Genomic DNA, 22633 nt, shown 5'->3' with positions numbered 1-22633 from the left:
ACTGATTTTTTTTTTTTTAATATAAATACAAGTATTTATAATTATTACATACTTGGTCTGTTAATGTGAAGTCACTTTGTTTGTCACTGTTTTAATGAAGCATCTTGAAATTTCAGTAACTTAATTTAATTTAGTAGCCTGCATCGTACAGTTCTGTGTGAAGGACAGCAACATTTGTAAGTTTTGTATGAGAAGCAAGCCGAATACTGGACACAAGCACAAGGGATCAGTTTAAAGTTGTCAATAAGGCTAAGGGCTTTAGGGGGAAAAGTAAAGAAAGTCCTCATGGAGAACATGCAAAATGTGCACATAGAATGAATGCGCAAGCCAAGAGTAGAGCCCAGGAATCTGGAGAAATGAGGCAGCATGGCTAACCATGTCTAGAAGTTGTTCAGACTGAGCTGGTGGCTGTAAATTGGTTCAGAATGTTTTGAATGATAGAAATGGGCTTGTGCTTTGTGCAGGGCTGGGTTCTCTACTTCAGTGTTCTCAACCTTTCTGGTTACTCTTTTTTTCCAATATAAGTGATGAGAACACTGAGGTGGAGGACCCAGCTCATAATTATCTTTTTATATATCTTTTCATCCATCTATTGAATGAAGTAAAATTCTCACAGAATGAAATATAGTGGCTTGTGAAAAATATACCTAAAATTTTCTTTTTAGAGGTTGCAATTTAAAATTAATTTCTTGAAACGTGTCATTTCAACATAATGCTACTGTTTGTTTTTTTAACTGCTTTTATAACTTTTTTTAATAGATTTAAATTCCTGATTCTGAAGACTTAAATTTTAACACACAGTTTTGTTATAAATTAACAAAAAAAATGGATGAAGAGCCAGAAAGAGCTAAACGCTGGGAGGGAGAATTTGAACGCACATGGTGAGTTATAATGGTATAGCAACCATTAAATATTGCATAAAAAGGAACATTTTTTTTAACTAAAAAGGAATTGTGTAGTAGCCAAGTTTTTTAATAACATTTTATATGTATTTTTTATTTTGAATATGTGTTAAATTTAATTTTGTAGCTCAAGATTAGAGCTAGGCAATGATTACTGGGGTATAGTTCCTTTAAGAAGGGGTTCTGGGTTGCAGGGCTTAATGGGAACTAAGAAGTTATTGTAAGTTTTGTGCATGGATTAATTGGGCTGTAGAAAAATACAGTTTTGTTATTGTCTGTCTTGAGTTTCATTTATAACTGTAGAACTATGTAACGTGCAAAAATACGTTTGGATTAATGTGAAACGCCAAGGATTGGACCACGCGTAAGTTCCTGCTGTACCCACACATTGTTTTGCATGTACAGACTGTCTTTTTTTTTTTTTCTTCTTTTCTTCCATAGGGAACTACTCGTGGAGGATGAATCCGGTTCCCTTAAACCATCTGTGGAAGATATTCTCTTTAAAGCAAAGAGAAAAAGGTAATACCATTGAATCAGTAGTGCTGGTGTTTTTTGTTATGGTGCTTAATTGTATCTTCATCCGCAAACAAAATGTATCAGTTTTTACCATGATTTACAACAGATTATTCTTCTTTAGTTAATTTGCTTGATAACTTTCTGTAATCTCTTATGGTCTTTTGCTATGCCTTAAACCACAACCTTATGGTTTGAATTTAAGTCTGAATTTACAGTCTGAAGATAGAAATTGGACATTTATTTATTAGGGAGGGAACATTTACCACTTTTTACAGTTAATGATGGTGAAATTCCCAAAGGTTTTTACACCTTCTTTATATTTTAATCATCACTGTAACTGTTGTCAATTATCCTGCTTTTATAAAACACAGTTTGTGTTACAGTCAAGCATTTAAGTGTATGTAATTATGCATGCATAACATACAATTTGGGCATCTAACTCTTTAATATAACTATTATAACCCACTTTGGACTAGATTAGTTTCACAGCAGGAGTTGAGATGAAGTAATTATTACCGAAGGACTCTATTGTAAGTCCTGTCCAAATTGCTCATGTCACTATCTTTTTAAGTACTGCATGTTCACATCTCAGTAAAGATTACAGAGCCTTTTGCCTTCTATAAAAAGTCTGTCAAAAGTAATCCCAGGTAGTCCTGTGTGAATCAGTATATCAGTAAAATTCCATTATTTGAGTTGCTGTACATTGAATTCAGGATAGAGTAATGTTCATTGCTTAGTAGGGTACTGTAGTTTTCGGTGGTGTTAGTAAGTATATGACTACTTATGCATTGTCCTGATGTATGTGTTACCCGTGTGTGCATGTTTTATTGCACTAGTTGGCCATCCAGTAGGAGTTTTGATATTGTTAAAAATCTGCATTTTTATGTTTACTTATGGTTAAAGCAGACAGGACATAGACGCTGTGTGGTTTATTTATGTCTGTTTATAGAATCTGACGTTAAAATAACTGGTTTAAAACATCTGAGGTAGTACATTTTTGTTTTTTTTTTTAAAGACAATTTCAATATAAAATATGGTGAAAAAGATTTCAGAGTAAATCTTTTTGCCACATTGTAAGAATACCGTAATAATACCAAAAACAATTTACTTTTGGTGATGATAATCGTGATGTGAAATTTCATCATATCCCTAAATGTTTTGCTTGAAATGCGCCTTACAAGCAAAATAAAATCATTCTGTCTTTATCTGCCTTAGGTAATATACTTAACTCGTATAAGGGTAATACTGTTATGTATGATCAAACAATGTGTACATAATACAAAAATAATGCCATACATATCTGCCATACTATTTAAATCATAAACCACTCTGACATACTAATTATTATTTCCTACTTCAATTGCAAAATAAATGTCTTTGTTTTATAACCCTTAGCCTTAATATGAACTAAATGTTCATGCCTTATAACAAATATTTCATAACATCACTGTAAAAGTATGAATGATTTACTCCATACCTGTAGAATTCATGATTTAAAAAATTAATTTTTAAGTTGTTTTACTATTTTAAAGCATAATAGGCATAGTTTTTGAATAAAATAATGATTTAAATGTTTCTTTACAGAGTAATTGAGAGTCAGGGGCAGATCAGACTTGGGATGGTAAGTATATGGGATACCATTTACTTTTTTTAAATTATTATTGTGAAAATCTTAACTTATTTTACATCTTTGGCATTTTTTTCCTGTTTGACCATTCTTATGTTTTGAGAATTCATATTACCACTAAGACAGATATCAGAAGGGTTTCTGTTTCCTGTAAATTTGAGAAGAAAGCAAAGGCATGAATTCTGTAAACAAAACTGAAATTCGCAGAAAATTGCATTAGAGGGATTGTATGTATGTGTGTGTATTTTTTATATATATACGTGGACAAAATTGTTGGTACCCTTCAGTCAATGAAAGAAAAACTCAAAATGGTCACAGAAATAACTTTAATCTGACAAAAGTAATAATAAATAAAAATTCTATGAAATTTAACCAATGAAAGTCAGACATTGATTTTCAACCATGCTTCAACAGAATTATTTAAAAAAATTATGAAACAGGCCTGGACAAAATGATGGTACCCCTAACTTAATATTTTGTTGCACAACCTTTTGTGGCAATCACTGCAATCAAACGATTCCTGTAACTGTCAATGAGACTTCTGCACTTCTCAGCAGGTATTTTGGCCCACTCCTCATGAGCAAACTGCTCCAGTTGTCTCAGGTTTGAAGGGTGCCTTTTCCAGACGGCATGTTTCAGCTCTTTCCAAAGATGCTCAATAGGATTGAGGTCAGGGCTCATAGAAGGCCACTTTAGAATAGTCCAATGTTTTCCTCTTAGCCATTCTTGGGTGTTTTTAGCTGTGTGTTTTGGGTCATTGTCCTGTTGCAAGACCCATGACCTGCGACTGAGACCAAGCTTTCTGACACTGGCCAGCACATTTCTCTCTAGAATCCCTTGATAGTCTTGAGATTTCATTGTACCCTGCACAGATTCAAGACACCCTGTGCCAGATGCAGCAAAGCAGCCCCAGAACATAACAGAGCCTCCTCCATGTTTCACAGAAGGGACAGTGTTCTTTTCTTGATATGCTTCATTTTTCCGTCTGTGAACATAGAGCTGATGTGCCTTGGCAAAAAGTTCAATTTTTGTCTCATCTGTCCATAGGACATTCTCCCAGAATCTTTGTGGCTTGTCCACATGTAGTTTGGCAAATTCCAGTCTGGCTTTTTTATGATTTGTTTTCAACAATGGTGTCCTCCTTGGTCGTCTCCCATGAAGTCCACTTTGGCTCAAACAACGACGGATGGTGCGATCTGACACTGATGTTCCTTGAGCTTGAAGTTCACCTTGGATCTCTTTAGAAGTTTTTCTGGGCTCTTTTGTTACCATTCGTATTATCCGTCTCTTTGATTTGTCATCAATTTTCCTCCTGCGGCCACGTCCAGGGAGGTTGGCTACAGTCCCATGGATCTTAAATTTCTGAATAATATGTGCAACTGTAGTCACAGGAACATCAAGCTGCTTGAGATGGTCTTATAGCCTTTACCTTTGACATGCTTGTCTATAATTTTCTTTCTAATCTCCTGAGACAACTCTTTCCTTCGCTTCCTCTGGTCCATGTTGAGTGTGGTACACACCATGTCACCAAACAACACAGTGACTACCTGGAGCCCTATATATAGGTCCACTGACTGATTACAAGATTGTAGACACCTGTGATGCTAATTAGTGGACACACCTTGGATTAACATGTCCCTTTGGTCACATTATTTTCAGTCTTTTCTAGGGGTACCATCATTTTTGTCCAGGCCTGTTTCATGAGTTTTTTTTTATTAATTCTGTTGAAGCATGGTTGAAAAGCAATGTCTGACTTTTATTAGTTAAATTTCATAGAATTTTTATTTATTATTACTTTTGTCAGATTAAAGTTATTTCTGTGACCATTTTGAGTTTTTCTTTCATTGACTGAAGGGTACCAACAATTTTGTCCATGTGTGTGTGTGTGTATATGTGTATATATATATATATATATATATATATATATATATATATATATATATATATATATATATATATATATATACACACACTGTGTGCACAATTATTAGGCAAGTGAGTATTTTGACCATATCATTTTAATGCAAATATTCCAACTCCAAGCTGTATTAACTTGAATGCTTATTGGGTTTAAGCACGTCGGGTGATGTGTATTTGTGTAATGAGGGAGGGTGTGGCCTAAGGAGATCAACACCCTATATCAAGGTGTGCAGAATTATTAGGCAGCTAGTTTTCCTCAGGCAAAATGGGCCGAAAAAGAGATTTAACTGACTCTGAAAAGTCAAAAATTGTAAAAAGTCTTTCAGAGGGATGCAGCACTTTTGGAATTGCTAATATATTGGTGTGTGATCACAGAACCATCAAACATTTTGTTGCAAATAGTCAACAGGGTCGCAAGAAACGTGTTGAGAACAAAAGACGCAAATTAGCTGCCAAATATTTAAGAAGAATCAAACGTAAAGCTACCAGGAACCCATTATCCTCCAGTACTTTCATATTCCAGAGCTGCAACCTACCTGGAGTGCCCAGAAGTACAAGGTGTTCAGTGCTCAAAGACATGGCCAAGGTAAGGAGGGCTGAAACCCAACCACCACTGAACAAGAAACATAAGTTGAAATGTCAAAACTGGGCCAAGAAATATCTGAAGACAGATTTTTTTTCAAAGGTTTTATGGACCGATGAGATGAGAGTGACTCTTGATGGACCAGATGGATGGACCTGTGGATCAGTAATGGACACAGAGCTCCACTCCAACGTGGAGGTGGGGTACTGGTATGAGCTGGTATTTTTAAAGATGAGCTAGTTGGACCTTTTGCATTGAAGATGAACTCAAAATCAACTCCCAAACCTACTGCCAGTTTTTCAAGACACTTTCTTCAAACAGTGATACAGGAAAAGACCATGATTTTTATGCAGGCCAATGCTACATCACTTGCATCGAAGTTCTCCACTGCGTGGCCAGCCAGTAAAGGCCTTAAAGATGAAGGAATAATGACATGGCCCCCTTCCTCATCTGACCTAAACCCTATCGAGAACTTGTGGGCACTTCTTAAACGCTAGATTTACGGGGGAGAAAAACAATACACCTCTCTGAAGAGTGTCTGGGAGGCTGTAGTCACTGCTCCACAAAAAGCTGATCGTCAACAGATCAAGAAACTGACAGACTCCATGAATGGAAATGCTTATGACTGTTATTGGAAAGAAGGGTGGCTATATTGGTCATTGATTGATTGATTTATTTTTTGAAATGTCAGAGATGTTTATTTGTAAGTTTTGAGGTGTTTGTTTATTATTCTCACTATAACAGATGAAAATAAACAAGTGAGATGGGAAAATTTTCATTTTTCCTTTAGTTGCATAATAAATCTGCACACTAATAGTTGCCTAATAATTGTGCACATATGTATTCCCCTGATGATGTTCACACTCACATTTCCATTGTGAAACATTCAGGTTTCAGGTTTATTAACATTTTGGATTGACTGATAGCACTGTGTTTGTTCCATATTAAAATTAATCCTCAAAAATACAACTTGCCTAATAATTCTGCACTCCCTGTGTGTGTGTGTGTGTGTATATATATAGATATAGATATAGATATAGATATAGATATAGATAGATAGATATAGATAGATAGATAGATAGATATATAGATATAGATAGATACATAGATATATAGATATAGATATATATAGATAGATATATATAGATATATATATATATATAGAGATATATAGATATATAGAGATATATATATATATAGATATATAGAGATATATATATATATAGATATATAGAGATATATATATATATATATATATATATATATAGATATATATATAGATATATATATATATATATATATATATATATATATATATATAGAGATATATATATATATAGAGATATACAGTGGTGTGAAAAACTATTTGCCCCCTTCCTGATTTCTTATTCTTTTGCATGTTTGTCACACAAAATGTTTCTGATCATCAAACACATTTAACCATTAGTCAAACATAACACAAGTAAACACAAAATGCAGTTTTTAAATGATGGTTTTATTATTGAGGGAGAAAAAATCCAAACCTACATGGCCCTGTGTGAAAAAGTAATTGCCCCTGAACCTAATAACTGTTTGGGCCACCCTTAGCAGCAATAACTGCAATCAAGCGTTATGATAACTTGCAATGAGTCTTTACAGCTCTGGAGGAATTTTGGCCCACTCATCTTTGCAGAATTGTTGTAATTCAGCTTTATTTGAAGGTTTTCTAGCGTGAACTGTCTTTTTAAGGTCATGCCATAACATCTCAATTGGATTCAGGTCAGGACTTTGACTAGGCCACTCCAAAGTCTTCATTTTGTTTTTCTTCAGCCATTCAGAGGTGGATTTGCTGGTGTGTTTTGGGTCATTGTCCTGTTGCAGCACCCAAGATCGCTTCAGCTTGAGTTGACGAACAGATGGCCGGACATTCTCCTTCAGGATTTTTTGGTAGACAGTAGAATTCATGGTTCCATCTATCACAGCAAGCCTTCCAGGTCCTGAAGCAGCAAAACAACCCCAGACCATCACACTACCACCACCATATTTTACTGTTAGTATGATGTTCTTTTCTGAAATGCTGTGTTCCTTTTACGCCAGATGTAACGGGACATTTGCCTTCCAAAAAGTTCAACTTTTGTCTCATCAGTCCACAAGGTATTTTCCCAAAAGTCTTGGCAATCATTGAGATGTTTATTAGCAAAATTGAGACAAGCCCTAATGTTCTTTTGCTTAACAGTGGTTTGCGTCTTGGAAATCTGCCATGCAGACCGTTTTTGCCCAGTCTCTTTCTTATGGTGGAGTCGTGAACACTGACCTTAATTGAGGCAAGTGAGGCCTGCAGTTCTTTAGACGTTGTCCCGGGGTCCTTTCTGACACTTCGGATGAGTCGTCTCTGCGCTCTTGGGGTAATTTTGGTCGGCCGGCCACTCCTGGGAAGGTTTACCACTGTTCCATGTTTTTTCCATTTGTGGATAATGGCTCTCACTGTGGTTCGCTGGAGTCCCAAAGCTTTAGAAATGGCTTTATAACCTTTACCAGACTGATAGATCTCAATTACTTCTGTTCTCATTTGTTCCTGAATTTCTTTGGATCTTGGCATGATGTCTAGCTTTTGAGGTGCTTTTGGTCTACTTCTCTGTGTCAGGCAGCTCCTATTTAAGTGATTTCTTGATTGAAACAGGTGTGGCAGTAATCAGGCCTGGGGGTGGCTACGGAAATTGAACTCAGGTGTGATACACCACAGTTAAGTTATTTTTTAACAAGGAGGCAATTACTTTTTCACACAGGGCCATGTAGGTTTGGATTTTTTCTCCCTAAATAATAAAACCATCATTTAAAAACTGCATTTTGTGTTTACTTGTGTTATATTTGACTAATGGTTAAATGTGTTTGATGATCAGAAACATTTTGTGTGACAAACATGCAAAAGAATAAGAAATCAGGAAGGGGGCAAATAGTTTTTCACACCACTGTATATCTATACTAATAAAAGGCAAAGCACTCATTCACTCACTCACTCATCACTAATTCTCCAACTTCCCGTGTAGGTAGAAGGCTGAAATTTGGCAGGCTCATTCCTTACAGCTTACTTACAAAAGTTGGGCAGGTTTCATTTCGAAATTCTACGCCTAATGGTCATAACTGGAAGGTATTTTCTCCATTAACTGTAATGGAGTTGAGCTGGAATGGCGGGGGCGGAGTTTGTGTGACATCATCCGCCTCCCGTAATCACGTGAACTGACTGTCAGCGCGTGCGTAGAAAACCAGGAAGACCTCCAAAAGCGCTTAAGAAAACATGCATTTTATAATTGAGAAGGCAGCGAAACAATAAGAAGTGAGCGAGTGACATATACTACCATATTCATGAGTGTTGCCAGCTTGGAAAGAAAGCAAGGTGTAAACCTAAACTTTAAATTAAGTTCATAGACAGGCTACTGCTGGCGTTTCACATACCCACAGGTAATGCGGGATACAAGTTTAATGAGAGGACGAGGATATAAGCGAGAGTTTTGATCACTTTGTAACTAAGTTAAAATTGTAGGTGAAGGGGTGTGCTTATGCAAATTCGAGACTGTGTTTGTGGGGATTGACAGTTAAGGCGGGTGGGGAGTCCGTCATCATCTCCCTCCCACCTCATTTTGCTCTGAGCTGAGCTCAGTTAACGCTGTCTTCGAAGCAACCGTCAGACTGCCACCAAATACTCACAGAAAAATCCACAAGTTAATACACACGCTGTCTCTAGAGTTTCTACACACTGAATCCTCCAGGCACTACTTACAAAAGGTCACATTGACAATCGTCTTACGTTATTTTTAAAATCTTTCCTTTTCTTAGCACAAGCACAGCTGAGAAGCTTGATGCATGTGCTCCATAACGCGTTAAAAATAATGCATTTAATCACACTTTGCATTACAAGCAAAGGGAGCTTTTGTCAATGCATGATTTCCTGGTACTGTACACGATTACATTGATCAGCATCCCGATTCATTTTACCCTCGCACCACCTTAGTTTGAGAAGAAGTCTGAAAAATATGAGGTTAACACAGAAAAACATCACCAATTCAAGCTTTATGAATAATCGATTAAGCCATCAATAATTGTTTTGGTAAAGCCATCCTCCTTCCATTTTATAATTTTTCCGCCAATAGCCATGATTAAATGAGCGGTAAATAAAGTAAGAGCAAAGCGAGGGTGACTTATTTAGGCAGGCATATATATGACAGCAACACTCATGACAATGTCAATCATGTTACGTTATTATTAAAATGTTTCCTTTTCTTTTTCATTACTTCTTTAACACACTACTTCTCCGCTGCGAGCGGGGATTTTGCTATATATATAATATATGAATGACCTCCAAAAGAGCTGAGACTTTTGATATCATGAGCGTGTCTGCAAAACTGTGGTCTCCTGCCCAGCAAAGTCGAGCAGCCAGCGCGCATAGCTGTGCCGGCCTTTGAGGCGCTGACTGCGCTTCTGCCTTAAGTCAAAGTGAGCACTTTTAATTTTTCATCCTCCCCTGCGCTATAGCCCAGACAAGTGCAAACACGGGACCCCTTTTCTACACCACGGCAAAATAATATTAAGGCGATTCACACTTTCTTTTGCACGTATACGATTATGAGGTCCTCACCTCGGATTATGAAAACACGCACACGAGTGGAGGACTGACAGTGCCATCACAGCCGATTAATGGCGGGGCGTCTCACCAGTCTACACAAGGCGATCATAGCGTCAGCGAACACATCTCTCTATACTATATAAAAGAAAAAGGCAACTTTCCTTTCTTTACACCTTTTATCCCAAACCAAAGCCTTTCTCTCTTAACACTGCAGAGGACACAAAACTAATTTTCTTTAAATGCGGTAAGGCACATTACCAGAGGCACAAATTTGAGCGTTCACATAGAAAATGTAATTTCTATACCACAGCCGTCGTGTAGCGCCTTTCAAAAGGGATCTACTACCGAGAGATGATCCATATACATTTTAGCTGCTGTTAGTTACTTACCTGTTGTGTTACACAGTCTTTAAAATGTAGTTTACCTGAAACCACTCCAGTAGTGCTCAATGTACCTGTACTTCTTAAAGCGTTAATGTTTTACTGTTTAATAACTTATAGACTATATTTTATTATTTTTCCCTTGCACTCAGTGACCAAAGCTATACACCTAGATAGGTATGTGTATATGTAGATATGTATATAGATATGAAGATATGTATGTGTATATATATGTATGTATGTATGTGTGTGTGTGTTTGTGTGTGTGTGTAGTATATATATATATATGACAGCAGCAATCCAAGCTGTGAGAAAACACTAAAAAGGAGGCATGTCAGACGTTGTGGTACATTTTCTGATGCAGCTAGATCGAAAAAAACTTTGTGGCGCTGCTGCCAAATACACAAAACAATTACTTTGACAATCATGTTACATTATTTTTAAAATGTTTCCTTTTCTTTTCATAACTTCTTTAACACATGACATCGCCTTGGCCTTGGGTATTTTGCTATATATATATATCACAGCGACACTCATAACAGTGACAAAACAATTACATTGACAATCATGTTACGTTATTTTCAAAATGTTTCCTTTTCTTTCTCTTTCCTTCTTTAACACACTACTTCTCTGCCAATGCTGGTGTAATATATATATATATATATATATATATATATATATATATATATATATATATATATATATATATATATATATATATATATATATATATATATATATATAGAGATATATATATATATATATATATATATATATATATATATATATATATATATATATATATATATATATATAGAGATATATATATATATATAGAGAGATATATATATATATATATATATATATATATATATAGATAGATATGAGAACAACACTCATATCAATGACAAAACAATTACATTAACAATCAAGTTACGTTGTTTTTCAAATTTTTCCTTTTCTTTTTTCGTACCTTCTTTAACACTACTTCTAACTGGCGGCTGGTATTCTGCTAGTATATATATATATATATACTAGCAAAATACCCGCGCTTCGCAGCCGAGAAGTAGTGTGTTAAAGAAGCAATGAAAAAGAAAAGGAAACATTTTGAAAATAACGTAACATGATTGTCAATGTAATTGTTTTGTCACTGTTGTGAGTGATGAGTGTTGTTGTCATATATATATATTTACACACACACACATAAACATATATATATATATACATATCTATACATATACACATATATACATACATATATATCTACATATATACACATACATATACACACACACATAAATACATACACACATACATACATACACACACATATATACACACAAATACATATATATATATATACATACACACACACATATATAAACATATATATACATATACATACATATCTACATATATACACACACAGCTATTTCGTATCAGTGCAATACGCTGCTTGTTAAAATGGATAACTCCGCTCTTACGTGCAAGTCTGCGTGGATATTATGAACTATCGTATTTGTTCAAGTTCTATTTAAATTTTAAATAGAAGGAATTTTTATTTAGTCGACAGAAATATCTTTGGTAGGAATGGTAAAAACAGACAGGAATATTATTCCTGAATAAATCAACTCAAACCTTAAACAACTTATAATATTTTGCTCTCCATAAAAATATATCCTGTCTAAATTATACAAGTTAGAAATAAAGTAAACATTAAAAGAACAAACATTCAAATTTCTTTACTCTTATGTAATTTTATATGAAAAATAAACTTAGATTTTAAATATCCCAAAAGATTTTGCTCTCCATAAAAATATATCCTGTCAAAATTATACAAATTCAAATATGAACATGCTGCATAACAAAACCTGGAAATATAAATAAAATGTGTTCCTTTCAGCAATAACAAATCAAATCATTCAGTTGTCTTTGCTCATATGTCATTTTAGAGCTGGACGCCTGGCATCTTTTTGGCCACAGGTTCGTTTCTGTTTGGTGTGAGGTTCTGTGTTGTGGAGATTCTCAGGATGGATTGCAGGTGCTCATCAGTGAGGCGACTCCTGTGTGCTGTTTTGTTAGTCTTTATCACTGAGAAGAGCTTCTCACACAGATATGTGCTACCAAACATGCACAAGGTTCGAGCCGCATGTAGACGGACTTTTTTTGTTCTTCAAAGTCACCAAAGCGCCGTGCAAACTCAGTGCGCTCAGTTTATCAGCAAAGTGCGATTTGGGAACACCGTAGTGACGACTTGGTTTAACATTACTTGGTAACAGGGAAAGTGGGGCAAGTGGTTGTGTCTCCCATAAAAGCAGCTTCACTTGAAATCACTTTGTGATTGTGCACGGTAAAAGCGTCCGCTGAAGTGTCAGATTCTTATTTAATTATTCTGCTTTCTGTATCTTCTGCATTGCATTCAGGTTACCCTGATGTTTTGTCTCATAGTGCCGTCTTAGATTAAATTCTGTAATTACAGCCACATTAGCTCCACAAATGAGACACACGGGTTCAGTAAACATATACTCAGCCTCCCATCGCTTTTAAAGGCTCTATTTTCAGAATGAACTTTTCTCTCCAGCATCGCGTGAGCTAGCGCAATAAGTGTTCGGCAAGGCAGCTGAAGCGCTGCATTATGGGATCTGTAGTTTATTGTGTTACCAGCGCTTCATATACCTGGGCCATTAATAACAATAATACAGTATATAAAATGATCTCGCGGGCCGGATATAATTACACGCCGTGCGATGTGGCGTGGCCCTTGAGTTTGACAAATATGGACTAAATAGAACTTGAAAAGATATATTTTTTGAAATGTGATCGCGCAATTCAGATAGAGTTGACGCGCACTACAGCCTGCATCCTCCCTCGCTCTTACTTTTTTACCGTTCATCTAATGAATACACTGAGTATGGCTTTACCAAAACAATCATTGATGGCGAATAAAGTATCCATTATTCGAGTATGTAGAGATATATATATATATATATATATATATATATATATATATATATATACCCGCCATATCGCATAGCGGAGAAGTAGTGTGTTAAAAAGCTAGAAAAGAAAAGGGAACATTTTAAAAATAGCGTAACATGACTGTCAATATACAGTATTTGTTTTGTGAGTGTTACTGAGTGTTGCTGTCATCAAGGATTTGATTATCATTATTTCTTTCAATCAGGTTCGTATTTGTAGGATGTGTTGTGTTCAAGTTACATTCCGTGTTTGTCAATCGTTGTAAAGATGACAGGTTTCTTTCATCGATTCGTTTCTTACTGCATCAATAAACAGCTCGTCTTCTTCTTTATCTGAGACCTGACACACTGCATGCACGTTTTTTTTTTTTTTTTTTACACTGTCTTCCTTTAGCGGGACATTGACTTTTTCCACCGTGTGCTTTGTTTCCGCAGTAGCTGGATTTATGAATATGCTTATCAGACGCTTCATATTTTTGCTGCCTTTTCAATTGTGTAATTCGGTTTTGTTCAGCGCTCTTTGGAACTGTTGCCTTTTATCTCTGCACTGCGTCAGTTCACGTGAGCCGCTCGGTGTACATGCATCGAAGGTTCCCAGCTGTGCTGGTGCCATCTCTGCTATGTCCGTGGCTGTATTTAATGTTACCTTAGTCCTGGCACTTAAAACTTTCTCTCGCAGTTTCGCTGAGTTTGTGTCAAACACCACCCTGACCATCTCATCTTCCTCTCCATAAACACAGTCCTTCACCCGTGAATATTTAGTGGGAGTTTGCTATTGGATTGCCGCTGACGGACGGCCTTATATGGGCAGGCACTAAATTACAAACGCCAGCGCAGCCTGTCTATGAACTTAATTTAAAGTGTAGGTTTACATCGTGCTTTGTTTCAAGTAGCAGAACTCATGAATATGGTTGTATATGTCACTCGCTTCGCTTCTTATTGTTTAGCTGCCTTCTCAATTATATAATGCATGTTTTCTTCAGCGCTTTTTTGAGGTCTTCCTGGTTTTCTATGTACTGCGTGATTACGTGGGAGGCGTGATGATGTCACACGAAACTCCGCCCCACGGCGTTGAAGCTCATCTCCATTACAGTAAATGGAGAAAACTGCTTCCAGTTATGACCATTACGCGTAGAATTTCGATATAAAACCTGCCCAACTTTTGTAAGGAAGCTGTAAGGAATGAACCTGCCAAATTTCAGCCTTCCACCCACACGGGAAGTTGGAGAATTAGTGATGAGTGAGTGAGTGAATGAGTGAGTGAGGGCTTTGCCTTTTATTAGTATAGATATCACAGCGACACTCATAACAGTGACAAAACAATTACATTGGCAATCATGTTACGTTATTTTCAAAATGTTTCCTTTTCTTTCTCTTTTCTTCTTTAACACACTACTTCTCCGCTGCCAAGCGCGGGTATATATATATATAGATATATATATATATAGATATATATAGATATAGATAGAGAGATATATATAGATATAGATAGAGAGATATATATATATATATATATATATATATAGATAGAGAGATAGATAGATAGATAGATATGAGAACAACACATATATATAGAGAGAGAGAGAGAGAGATGAGAACAACACTCATATCAATGACAAAACAATTACATTAACAGCCATGTTACGTTATTTTTAAAATTTTTCTTTTTCGTACCTTCTTTAACACACTACTTCTCCGCTGCAAAGCGCGAGTATTCTGCTAGAACACTAATAAAAGGCAAAGCCCTCACTGACTCATCAATAATTCTCCAACTTCCCATGTAGGTAGAAGGCTGAAATTTGGTACTTATTTCGGTGGTATGATATATTCACTATATATACCGATGTATGTATGTATTTATTTCGATATTATGACGCCACTGTCGGCCGCCATATTGAACTTTCCAACGTCACTAATTCTCCAACTTCCCGTGTAGGTAGAAGGCTGAATTTTGGCCAGCTCATTCCTTACAGCTTACTTACAAAATTTAAGCAGGTTTCATTTCGAAATTCTACGCGTAACGGTCAACAACGTCCGCCATGTTGAACTTTCTTATTCATGGCCCCATCTTCACGAAATTTGGTAGGTGGCTTCCCTGTGCTAACCAAAACCAATGTACGTACTTATTTCGGTGGTATGATGCCACTGTCGGCCGCCATATTGAACTTTTCAACAGTCTTTGTTACTTATGGGCCCATCTTCAAGAAATTTGATACGCGGGTTCCCAACGCTAACTGAATCCTACTTGCGTACATATATATGTCCATAGCCTGCAGCTCGGTCACCGTGTGAGGCAGCGTTGGGTCCCCCATCCAAACGCCTCCCACGTTGTTGGCTGCCTGCCTATATAAGGCCATCCGTCGCTCCAGTCTCTACATTTCCTTCCTTGCTTCGCCACGGGATTCACGTCTCCCTGCTGATAACTACAACCTTTTTATTTAATCCACGGCTTCTCTGCTGTTTTATTGTTCACTTATTACGATTATAGTTATTGTGTAGGTATTTTAGACTTACTTTGCATTGTTCAGGTACCCATTTCCTTTATCATTCCAACCGTACCCGCATTAACATGTCTATCAAGGTGATCACCATTGATCAAAGAACTGTCACTTACCGAGTGGTTTCCATGCCCGGAGATGGCACCTACCTTTTCCATTCTCTTTGTTACATATTGCACGGCAATATCAGGCTCACTCTTGATATCCGGAGGAACATTGTGTCTTATGTATTGAATGACTGGGACAGGTTCAAGGTGTGGACTGATGACGGTACAGGAGATAATTATACTACACAGGAGCACTATAAGAATGAAATGCTTAAGCCTTTCACCAATGCATCTGCATGTGGGTTGATGGCTGCCGCTGAATTGTTCAGTTGTCGCTTTTAAGTGTACCAAAATGGCCAAATATTTTACACCTTTGGACAACCGCCAATGCCTCTTAAACATCTTAGATTCACAGGTGACAATTTCAGTAATGGACACTTTGATGTTTATGAATGTTTAAACTCTCAAAAGCTGGATGTGAAGTTATTGATGAAACTGGTTATATACTTACAGCGCTTGACAGATGCCGAATGTCTCTTCAACACAAGTCCTACAAATACTGTCGTAATTGAAACAAACCATGAAACTCAAACCGATTATGACAGCAGCAATCCAAGCTGTGAGATTTGAAACAAGATTACTGTTCACATGGCCAACTGTACGTTGCATGCTTAAGAGTAAGCTCAGTGCACAGCATGGTCATATTACAACCGGAGGGCCGAACTCAAAATGTGGTATACAAAGAGATCCTTAACAAATAATTATTGGTATATTTTCTCTCAGTTTAAAAAGGTTTAATTTTCTTCTTAATAAAACTTAAGGCAGTAGCGCGGGTATTTTGCTAGTGTGTATGTATATATATATATATATATATATATATATATATATATATATATATATATATATATATATATATATATATATATATATATATACACTATATATATATATATATATATATATATATATATATATACACTATATATATATATATACTCAAACCAACTATGACAGCAGCAATCCAAACTGTGAGAAAACACTAAAAAGGAGGCGTGTCAGACGTCGTGGTACATTTTCTGATGCAGTTAGACGAAAACAACTTCGTGACGCTGCCGCCAAATACACAAAACAATTACTTTGACAATCATGTTACGTTATTTTTAAAATGTTTCCTTTTCTTTTTCTTCTTTAACACACTACTTCTCCGCTGCGAAGCGCTGGTATTTTGCTAGTATTACATATTTGTGAGTGGCAAAAGTATGTGAACCTTTGCTTTCAGTATCTCGTGTGACCCCCCTTTGTAGCAATAACTGCAATTAAACGTTTCTAGTAACTTTTGACATTCCTGCACACTGGCTTCGAGGAATTTTAGCCCATTCCTCCGTAACAGCTTTAACTCTGGTATGTTGGTGGGTTTCCTCACATTAACTGCTCGCTTTAGGTCCTTCCACAACATTTCGATTGGATTAAGGTCAGGACTTTGACTTGGCCATTCCAAAACATGAACTTCATTCTTCTTTAACCATTCTTTGGTAGAACGCCTTGTGTGTTTATGGTTGTTCTCTTGCTGCATGAACCACCTTCTCTTGAGATTCAGTTCATGGACAGATGTCTTGACATTTTCCTTTAGAATTCTCTGATATAATTCAGAATTCATTGTTCCATCAATGAAGGCAAGTCTTCCTGGCCCAGATGTAGCAAAATAGGCCCAAACCATGATACTACCACCACCATGTTTCACAGATGGGATAAGGTTCTTATGCTGGAAAGCAGTGTTTTCCTTTCCCAAACATAATGCTTTTCATTTAAACCAAAAAGTTCTATTTTGGTCTCATCTGTCCACAAAACATTCTTCCAATCGCCTTCTGGTTTGTCCACGTGATCTTTAGCAAACTGCAAATGAGCAACAATGTTTTTTTTGGAGAGCAGTTGCTTTCTCCCTGCAATCCTGCCATGTACACCATTGTTGTTCAGTGTTCTCCTGATGGTGGACTGATGAACATGAACATTAGCCAATGTATAAGAGGCCTTCAGTTGCTTAGAAGTTATCCTGGGGTCCTTTGTGACCTCACCAACTATTACACGCCTTGCTCTTGGAGTGATCTTTGTTGGTCGACCACTCCTGGGGAGGGTAACAATGATCTTGAATTTCCTCCATTTGTACACAATCTGTCTGACTGTGGATTGGTGGAGTCCAAACTCTTTAGAGATGGTTTTATAACCTTTTCCAGCCTGATGAGCATCAACAACTCTTTTTCTGAGGTCCTCGTGTGTTCGTGACATGATACACTTCCACAAACGTGTTGTGAAGAGCAGACTTTGATAGATCCTGTTCTTTAAATAACACAGGGTGTCCACTCACACCTGATTGTCATCACATTGATTGAAAACACCTGATTCTAATTTCACCTTCAAACTAACTGCTAATCCTAGAGGTTCACATACTTTTGCCACTCACAAATATGTAATATTTGATCATTTTCCTCATTAAATAAATGACCAAGTATAATATTTTTGTCTCATATGTTTAACTGGGTTCTCTTTTATCTACTTTTAGGAACTGAGTGAAACTCTGATGATGTTTTAGGTCATATTTATGCAGAAATATAGAAAATTCTAAAGGGTTCACAAACTTTCAAGCACAACTGTATTATCAGACCCTATGCTGCTGCAGTGGGTCCTGGATTCCTCCTGGTACATGACAGTGCCCGGCCTCATGTGGTGAGAGTATGCAGGCAGTTCCTCGAAGATGAAGGATTTGATACCATTGACTGGCCCCCACGCTTGCATGACCTAAATCCAATAGAACACCTTTGGGACATTATGTTTCGGTCCATCCGACACTGCCAGCTTGCACCTCAGACTTTCCAGGAGCTCAGTGATTCCCTGGTCCAGATGTGGGAGGAGATCCCCCCCAGGACACCATCTGTCGTCTCTTTAGGAGCATGCCCCGATGTTGTCAGACATGCATACAAGCATGTGGGGGCCATACAAACTACTGAGTACGATTTTGAGCATTTCAGCAAAATGGACTAGCCTGCAGCATCATTTTTTCACTTAGATTTTTGGGGTGTCTTTGAATTCAGCCCTCTGTAGATTGATAATTTTCATTTCTATCAAATGATGTGTCATTTTCATTCCTAAAACATTACCCAGTCCATATCAGTATAGATATCCAGCATGATTTTTTCCCCATTGAGATATGATGTGTTTTCAAAGTGTTCCTTTAATTTTTTTGAGCAGTTTATATATGATTTACTTTTTTTTTATTCATTTTTTTTGTCAATATTACTCCTATTTTGCCTTGATTGTGTTTTCTGTGTTAATTTTGATGTCCTTTTAACCCAATTTTCTTTCTTAGTGCTATATTTTTTATATTGATTCTGATATACTATATTGATATTGATTAACATATCTTTACAATTGTACAGATGCGGCACATGTATATTGTTCTTGATGCTTCAAGGACAATGGAAGACCAGGACTTAAAACCAAATCGGCTCACTTCCACTCTCAAGGTAGCACTGAGTCTCTCTTTCTCTCTGTCTGTATTTTTACAGTATATTCACCACTTTCATGCTCCGTCTCTGAAGTGGTTGTTTATAACCATCAATTTTGGCAGTGTATGCAGGTTTATACTACCCCAACAACGGTGTATTCTTATGAATGTCTTTTATATTTATATTTGGAAATGTATATGTATATACACGTATATGTACATTATATATGTATACTATGTATAGTCTATAAAGTAATGTTTCAATTTATGAAAGGATTTATTAAAGTAAACATTATGTAAGCTTATTCGTTTAGATTGTAGTTGATCATTTGAAAGGTAGAATAAATTGTGATTGGAGGAATTAGAACTTTAGCTTTGAATCTGTTGCAGATAATTTAAAAGTTGCAACATTTATATTGAAAGGAAAATAATTTTTTATTTTTAATTTGCAGATGAGATTGTCATTAAAATTTGTGTCATCTTTTTCTTGATAAAGAAAATGTATTGTAGAAAAGCTGACCTTAAGGCAGATATCCCCACCCCTTATTTGTTTGATACTGGTACTTTCACCTAGGCAGACCTTGATTGCAGTCTATGTAGATCAACAGAGCAATCATTTAGTCAGTAGCAGGTGTAATTTGTGCTACACAATATACAGTATACAGTTTTCTAGTTTTTTGAATTATTAGACAAATTCTGCATTTACTGGTTGCCTAATATAGATATTACTAATTTCATAGCCAAGCTGGAACAGAGTCTCTTCTTATAAATTTGACAGTATTTATGGAAATTTTAATCTATGTGAGGTTTCAGTCAGAATGAAAAATGTAGCTTTCTGTTAATCTTATCTGTAAGATTGCATAGTTAAAACAAATTTAACATGTAGTTTTTTTGTCACTTTTTTCATCAAAGTAGCTGTGCTCTTTCCAATTGCATTTTGTATTCTTCATGCCACACAGTTCAAGCAGAGAAAAGGGTATTGGGGGTTAGGGGGGGTGGCAGCATGACAAGAAGAGTATAGGTCATACTATAGATCTCTGGTAGTATGTCTCATCAGTTTTCCATGTGGTCTAAAAGTTGCAATGGACAGCTTTGAACCTTTCTTGCTTCTTTCTTATTTAAGAACCTGGTAAGTTTTCTGACTGGTGATATAAATATTGTGTTGGAAAAATACTAATGTAGATCCCAAACATGAAACTCTGCTTAATTGTTAAATTGAAGTAACATAAGTGCATCACATACAGTATACAAATGTATATAATATGTGATAGATCCTTTGGAAAACATCATTGGCATATAATGAAATTTTTGATCCATATCATGCAATGAAATTAGAGTGAGCAATTTTGATGTGTAAATAACCTTGGCCAATTGCTCTAATTGTAAATTATAGAGCGGAGAGGACAGAAGACAGCCATATTTCTTTAATTAGGGTTTTATTTTCTTATTGTCACAGTGATTGTACCAAACTCAGTACAGATTTAAGAAATGATAATAAATGACTCCATATGAAAAAAGTGAAAGACTAAAAGTTTTTTGGGCTTAACGAAAAAGACACAATTACAAGGTCTAGTCTGATGGGTTATACTTAATGTAAGAAGATTGCATTTAGCTTAGTTCTCAAAGTTGATGTTTTTATTGAAAGGTTTGTATTTAGTAAGAGGTGTAAGAATTCTCCCAGTTTAGAAAGCTAGGAATGAAGTAATCACAGTGAGAGCTATGTCCACATATTGGACTGTGCTTTGTCTCCTATCCTCTTTGTGATTTTCATGGACAGGATGCAAAGGTGCAGTCAGGGTGGGTTTGGGGATCCAAGGTTCAGTGACCTTAGAATCATGTCAGTGCTTTTTGCAAATGATGTGGTCCTGGTGATGTCATTGGCCTGCAAACTCCAGCACACATTGGGGCAGTTTGTGAAGTGTGAAGCGGCAAGTGTGAGGATCAGCACCTCCAAATCTGAGGTCATGGTCCTTGGTAGGAAAAAGGCGGAATGTCCTCTCTGAGTGGAAGGTGAGTTACTGTCTCAAGTGGAGGAGTTTAAATACCTCAGAGTCTTGTTGATAAATGAAGGGAAAAGGGATGGTAAAGTCAACAGATGGATTGTGATGGTGAGCGCATTTGTACTGGAGAAGGAGTTCAGTCAGAATGTGATTCTCTCAATTTACCAGTTGATCTATGTCAACCAAGCTGAGCTTCAGTGATGGCAGGTAAATGAAAAATGGCTGAAGACCAATTAATTTTACCTTTCTTGTCACAGGATTTCTCGTGTGCCTTTTTTTGGAGGTGTTATTGAGTAACCAGGAAAGAACTTAATCTGAGCTCTGCCATCACACATTGTCTTTCGTTTTTTTGTAAAAACTTGATGATTAATAAATGGGGCTTGGAAGTATAGAAAGTTATTGGTGCCCAAATTAATAAAACTGCCATATGCAGTTGTATTGCATTTAGAAACAATCAAGAAGATTGTGTGCCATAGTAAAAAGCAATTGATCATTTGGTTAATGCTTTTAATTTTCACAAAATAAAGCCATGCCAGAATAAAAGCACCACTTGCAAATGTATTGCAATGTAGTTAATATATTGGATTGCATTTCATTTTGGCACGAATCATCATTCATATGGAAGAGTCTTTTTAGAGTTGATCCTGTGAGCCCTTTCATTCGCCATAGAAGTGCTACTTAATGATAAAAACAATTTTGTCCAGCCTTTGGAGAGAGGCCAAGTTTTCAAAAAGCCCAATTTTTTTTTTTTTTATTACCGGATTCACTGCCCACTTGGTCTATCAGTTTTATTTTAAGAGCTGCAGTCTCTCTTAACAAGGATCCAATTTCCTTACTGTGCTGTGAAATACTGGTGTATATCGAGTACATTTTGTTTTTAAAATGAGATTAAGTGATACTGACAAACTAACAATCTCATATCAGTATAGCAAGGATGCCTATTGGAATTTACATTCCTTGTGTGTTATAATTTCCCAATAAGAATCATTGGATTCCCCTGGATACACTGCAGGCCTTGAGGATTTCTTCAAGGTCAGCTCTCCTTAGCTTCCTGTGAAAATAGAGGCCTTTTATAGCCAAGTT

General features: G+C 36.4%; 1 protein-coding gene across 2 annotated transcripts in view; it reads left to right on the top strand.

The window, feature by feature from the left end:
• gtf2h2 (general transcription factor IIH, polypeptide 2) overlaps positions 1–22633 on the top strand; it is a 102447-nt gene that overhangs the window by 14137 nt on the left and 65677 nt on the right. For both annotated transcript variants that reach the window (XR_005634376.1, XM_039759250.1), the window contains exons 2-5: positions 760–881; positions 1344–1421; positions 3003–3039; positions 19483–19569. Coding sequence is in view for 1 of the 2 variants with exons in the window: in XM_039759250.1 (XP_039615184.1) it covers positions 826–881; positions 1344–1421; positions 3003–3039; positions 19483–19569 (258 nt within the window). In the remaining variant the exon portion in view is untranslated. The remainder of the gene's footprint in view (positions 1–759; positions 882–1343; positions 1422–3002; positions 3040–19482; positions 19570–22633) is intronic.

The sequence above is a fragment of the Polypterus senegalus genome, chromosome 7 (genome assembly GCF_016835505.1).
Source record: "Polypterus senegalus isolate Bchr_013 chromosome 7, ASM1683550v1, whole genome shotgun sequence".
Taxonomy (NCBI): domain Eukaryota; kingdom Metazoa; phylum Chordata; class Cladistia; order Polypteriformes; family Polypteridae; genus Polypterus; species Polypterus senegalus.
This window is presented reverse-complemented; position numbering and strand designations above follow the sequence as displayed.